This window comes from Pistacia vera, unplaced genomic scaffold (assembly GCF_008641045.1).
Source record: "Pistacia vera cultivar Batoury unplaced genomic scaffold, PisVer_v2 Contig142, whole genome shotgun sequence".
Classification (NCBI taxonomy): domain Eukaryota; kingdom Viridiplantae; phylum Streptophyta; class Magnoliopsida; order Sapindales; family Anacardiaceae; genus Pistacia; species Pistacia vera.
Window position 1 is genome coordinate 979,810 of NW_022195489.1, and position 5,460 is coordinate 985,269.

The following is a 5,460-nucleotide window of genomic DNA, read 5'->3' on the forward strand; positions in this document are numbered from 1 at the left end:
ACATGGGATAGATGAAGTATCATATTTGTACTACAATAAATCTATAGGTTCCCTTGTCCATTCTTTGCGATATCTCAATTGGGCTTAAATTTCTTAGAATGATTTTCTTATCTATGCTGAATCATAAGACATTTATGGGGGCAATTCTTAACAAAAACTCTGTTACCCACTTTGAATTCCACATTTTTTTTTTTTTAAGTCTGCGAAGTCTTCTATCTTTCTAGGGCTCAATGTACTATTTCCTTGGGTATGTCGGATATCCTGACTATCCTTTTGGCATATATTCGGGCTAACCATTCTCATCTACTTTTATGGTCACTCATAGAGTAATATATCTCTTTTACACTCGCCAACTTATTATCTAGTGTTGGTTACTCATAGGCCTTTTTCGGTCATAGATCACAGATTCATGGTCAGAAACGACGAGATCTGGCCATTTCACGACCAGATCTCGCCGTGAAACAGTCCAGATTTGTGGCACTACTAGTGGCTGCAGGCGGTGGTGGTTGGCTGTCGGCAGTGGCTTGGGGTGGGTATATGTGTTTTTGTTAAGTTTAAAACGTTTTTGGTTGCTAAGGTATTTTTGCTAAATCTGAAAAGTAAGGGGTTCAAAAAAATTATTCAAAAAATAATAATAAAATGTACTATTATATTAATATTTAAAAAAACGGACAATTTGGTAATTTATGTAACATATTCACCTATTTATCATCTCAACCAAACATATTATTCATCAATTTATTTGAACCAACCAAACATATTTTCTAATTATTTTTAGTAATCTTCAAGGTAATATTTCTTTTTATTAATATAATATTTTTTATAATAAAACATTCTATAATCTAATCACCCTTATAAGATTTCCAAATTTATATTTATTCACCTTTCCCAAAAAAGGTCGCGAGTAGTCAATATCTGTCACACTTGGCGCGTGACAAGAGCCTTCACTCTCACACTCATTTGGAGCCAACCAATTCCTCGTAATATAAGCCACTCTCAATCATTTCAAATTCAAATAATTAAAAAAAAAAAAAAAAAAATCGATCCTCCTTTTCTCTTCGAGCTCTCTTCACTGTTAACTTCCAAATTTGAATGGAAACCCTAACCAGAGACCAATATGTTTACATGGCAAAACTCGCCGAGCAAGCCGAGCGCTATGACGAGATGGTCAACTTCATGGAAAGTCTCGTGACTTCCTCTGCTCCAGTAACCGAACTCTCCGTTGAGGAGCGCAACCTCCTCTCCGTGGCTTACAAGAACGTGATCGGTTCTCGTCGTGCCGCGTGGCGGATCATCTCATCGATTGAGCTGAAAGAGGAGAGCCGCAAGAACGATGACCACGTGGCGATGGTTAAAGAGTATAAGTCGAAGTTGGAGAATGAGTTATCCGGTGTGTGTGGGACCATACTGAAGTTGCTGGACTCGCACCTGGTGCCGTCGGCTACTTTGAGTGAATCGAAAGTGTTTTTTTTGAAGATGAAGGGAGACTATAATCGGTACTTGGCTGAGTTTAAGGTTAATGACGAGAAGAAAGCCGCAGCTGAGGAAACAATGTTAGCTTATAAGGCAGCTCAGGTGTTCAATTTTATTTGTTAGTGTTTTATTTTTATTTTCAGATTAGTTTATTACAGTAGATCTCACTAGTTTAGAAATTATAACAAACTTATCTTTAGTTTAGTGTATTTTATCCGCGCAGGGGTCATGCCAAATGGATTTGTCTCTAAATAAGCCAAACCGGAGAGTTTTTCATTGTATTTTATTTTATTTTTTAAGTTTGTGTGGTCGTGGATGTGTAATTTTGGTTTATTTACTTGAGTTTGAAGGAAATCGCACTGGCTGAGCTATCACCCACACATCCGATAAGGTTGGGGCTGGCACTCAATTTCTCTGTGTTTTACTATGAAATTCTGAATTCATCGGAGAAAGCTTGTAGCCTTGCAAAACAGGTTTGCAGCATTGTCATTTTTAGTAGATAAGAAGCTTTTTATTATTATTATTCTTGTTATTACTTTTGTGGCGTTGGAGTTTTTAATTTTGGATCTATTTGAAAGAGAGTAGGCTTGTATTATGGCCTGTAGTATCGGTAATGATAGATAAAGGAATGATGTATGTATTGTTACTCAAATTCATATCTGAACATATTACTTTGTGTATGGTACTAAGTAGTGGGTGCTACTAAAGCTTGCTTATGCATTAATTTAGGTTATGAATGTGTATCCTTGACACAGTTTTCATTGAAGTCTCTCTATTCTGTTAGAATCAATTGGAACTATATATGGACATGGCTGCTTTCTGGGAGGAAAATGAACATTTTATATCTAGTTCATCATAATGGTTTGGTATAGAATCCAGAACTTTCAAACGCTTTAGTTATTTAAATTTGTAGACATTAAAGGCAGAACACGGTTGATATTGTATTGCAGATTAAGAAGCAGAGATATGATGGTTCCAAGCTGTTGATGCCTAGATGTTTAAATGATCTTTAATTACTATCATGCTACATATATGTGTGTATAACCTGATAGCAATTAAAGATCATTTAATCATCTAGGTAAAGAGCATGATATTTTACCATGCTTAATTTTGGAAGAGCTATTGCTCGATCCTTTTATTGGTGTGTATAATAAACCTATTTGTTTACTTGGGAGTTGATGTAACATTAGATCACTTCAGTCCAAGTGGAATTTGCAATCTAATTATCTTTGCTTTTCTTTAGGCCTTTGAGGAAGCCATTGCTGAGCTGGACACTTTGGGTGAAGAGTCCTACAAGGATAGCACTCTCATCATGCAATTGCTGAGAGACAACCTCACTCTTTGGACTTCAGACATGCAGGTCTGTGCTACTTTTATTAAGGGGGCATTCATTAATCTTGCGTTTGTATATAGGGGTTGTTTTATGAGATTAGGATAATATCATATACAGTAAGTTGAGACTATTGGATCAGGATAATTCATCTTTATCCTTTTCCTATAGTCTCTACAAAGACCCTGTACCACCTGAATGATAGAATCTTCAATAGATATAGGGGTTGAGATCTTTCGACTTAAAGTCTGACTTAAATTGAAATGAATTTCTTAAGACTTTAGATTTCAATTCAGTTAAGATCTAAAGTCAAAAGGTAATATTTGAAATTAACAACTCAACTTTAAACATCTTGGGCTTAAGATATATGAATTTGACAATTCGTTTCTTGTTTTAGGGCAAAATATTTTGTTCCTATAAAGACACATGCACACATAATGGAACAATGAAAGCACTTCATTTTTCTTAGCCTTTTAAAGGTGAAATTGAATTTTTGGATTTGTTAGAGAAAAAAAATAGTAAAACAGTGTGTCAATAGCATGAATTAAGATGACCTTATCTTGCAATAGGAAACATTTGGTGTTTGCTCCAAACCGAATGAAAATCAAAACAACGCTAATGTATGATAGAAAATCCACTATACTATAATGTTTGCAAGCATTTAATTTTATTATATTGGTTTGTAATAATACGATACAAGTTAGTGTTATTAGATAATAGTAGAAATTTGTGTTGTGATGCCAGTTATGCTCTTTTTGCTGCATTTTACTTATATGCAAGTATTGCTTGATGCTTATTGGTGCAGGAGCAGATGGATGAGGCTTAAGGTTGATGGAATTTTTTGCTCCTATGGGGAGGTGGGCTTGAATGTCATGGTATGTAAAGCAAAATATGACTTTTATTTGACTAAGTATGACTTGAGAACTTGTGTTTGTTATCCTTGTGGATTTCATTGTATTATATCTAATGTCTGATGCAAGTAGTTGGGTATATGACATGTATTGAGTAAGGGGAATGCTTTGTATTTGACAATATGAACTGTTTGGCTATGAGTGCACCTCGCACAATTTCATGACTGGGGGAAACGTTGTATTACTGATTTCCTTAATCATTGCAAAAAATGATTTTCTTGTTAGCCCATCACCCCAAGCATATCTTAATGGCATTGTCGCAAGCATTCCCCAGCTCTTGCTATTAATGATGTGATTTTGCTTATGGGCGGGCCACGTAAGTATCTGTTTTAAAGAGTTCTAGGGATGACATATGGGTAATTGGGGTGGGCTAAAAGTCAACCCATAGAAGCTTGACCCAAATCCACGCTAACTCATTGTTTAAAATTTAGACAGGGAGTTTAAATAACTTACCTCTTTTGAAGTATTCGAAATTGACAATCAGGTCTAAAACTATGACATATTACACAAACAACTCTCCTATAGTCAGTTTTGGCTTTTAAAAGTAACGGTTTGTTGGGTAAAAATGTAATTTAATTTTAAACTAATGATTTTATAAAAAAGAAAAAAAAAAGAGTTGTTTGGAAGATGTTTTATAATCATACACTCAGTATATGCTTATTATATTCAATTATTGACAAGAATTTATATATCAAAAAGTATATTTTATTAATCATATAAATTTTTTTTTGTAATTTCACTAAATTTTAATTTTTTTCTTATATTCTTATCTCTATAAGATTTTATCATATTTTCAACATCTCTTTTAAGAATTTAAAATCATAATTAAAGAAATAAAAAATAAGATAAATAAGAGGGTTTTTGATAAGATAAAATGCATTTATAAATAAAAATAAATAAAAAATGAGACTAAACTAAAATTATATCTAAGAGTTTGTTAAAATCATGATATAAATGTTGGATATTTGTCTTAGGTTTTACAAATAGTTTAATAAAAGAAATTATTCGAAAAAAAAAAAACAATATTTTTTTAATTGTAAATAGAGACTAGGATAAGGATTTTAATGTAAAATTCATTTTTAAAATAAATAAATATGAATTAAAACTTATAAAACCTCCAACAGAACACATGCAAGTGAGTGCATTGTCTTAAAACCTGATCCATTTGGAAACCTGGTATATTATTCGGGTCTTGAGTTGATCGGTCCAACTGGTTGGATCAGTGACATCATCATGATGACATCAACAATATAAAAAAGAAATGTAAAACCTGAAATTAAAAAAAAAACTGAACAACACCATTCAATAACAATCCCAACACAATGTTGTATTAATCTGATTACAAATTAAATTATAAAATTAAAAAAGATAGTCACATAATAATTAATAATCAAATCATTTGGTGCAAGTGTTTTTTCTTTGTCCACTTTCCAAGTTGATTGAGCTTCACACACTAGCATCAAACTATTCATCGTTGTCGTCATCATCATCATCTACATAAATATAAGTAAAAACTAGAAATCATAAGTTTAAACTTCTGATTTTAAACTAATTTAATTTAAAATAGTTACCAAGTCCCTTACATATTTGAAAACAACCTTGTGAAACATATGTTGAATCATAATAAGAAGGGTGATCACCAACACCAACATGAATAGATCATTCTCCGTATAACATTTGTTCCAATTCCTCATAATTAAGTTCATCGACCTTCTCTTCATCGTCAACTATCCTAGATTCAGTTTT

General features: G+C 32.8%; 1 protein-coding gene across 3 annotated transcripts; it reads left to right on the forward strand.

The window, feature by feature from the left end:
- The first annotated feature begins 1,027 nt into the window (after positions 1–1,027).
- Positions 1,028–3,859, forward strand: LOC116123415 (14-3-3-like protein GF14 kappa). Of its 3 annotated transcripts, none has more exons than XM_031409186.1 (4): positions 1,028–1,575; positions 1,824–1,946; positions 2,717–2,833; positions 3,615–3,859. In XM_031409186.1, the coding sequence occupies exons 1-4, from the start codon at positions 1,093–1,095 to the stop codon at positions 3,627–3,629; spliced, it is 738 nt and encodes a 245-aa protein (XP_031265046.1). In that variant the 5' UTR covers positions 1,028–1,092; the 3' UTR covers positions 3,630–3,859. The 3 variants fall into 3 exon arrangements, 2 of the variants coding, with proteins under 2 accessions (XP_031265046.1, XP_031265045.1); XM_031409185.1 differs by having other exon boundaries at positions 3,609–3,857; XR_004127024.1 differs by lacking the exon at positions 3,615–3,859 and having other exon boundaries at positions 1,697–1,946.
- Positions 3,860–5,460: the final 1,601 nt, after the last annotated feature.

Excerpts from the sequence above, each read along its gene's own strand:
- LOC116123415 (XM_031409185.1), top strand. The coding sequence starts at position 1,093 with ATGGAAACCCTAACCAGAGACCAATATGTTTACATGGCAAAACTCGCC. Across the intron at positions 1,576-1,823 it reads TAGCTTATAAGGCAGCTCAG|GAAATCGCACTGGCTGAGCT; the intron begins GTGTTCAATTTT and ends TTGAGTTTGAAG. Across the intron at positions 1,947-2,716 it reads CTTGTAGCCTTGCAAAACAG|GCCTTTGAGGAAGCCATTGC; the intron begins GTTTGCAGCATT and ends GCTTTTCTTTAG.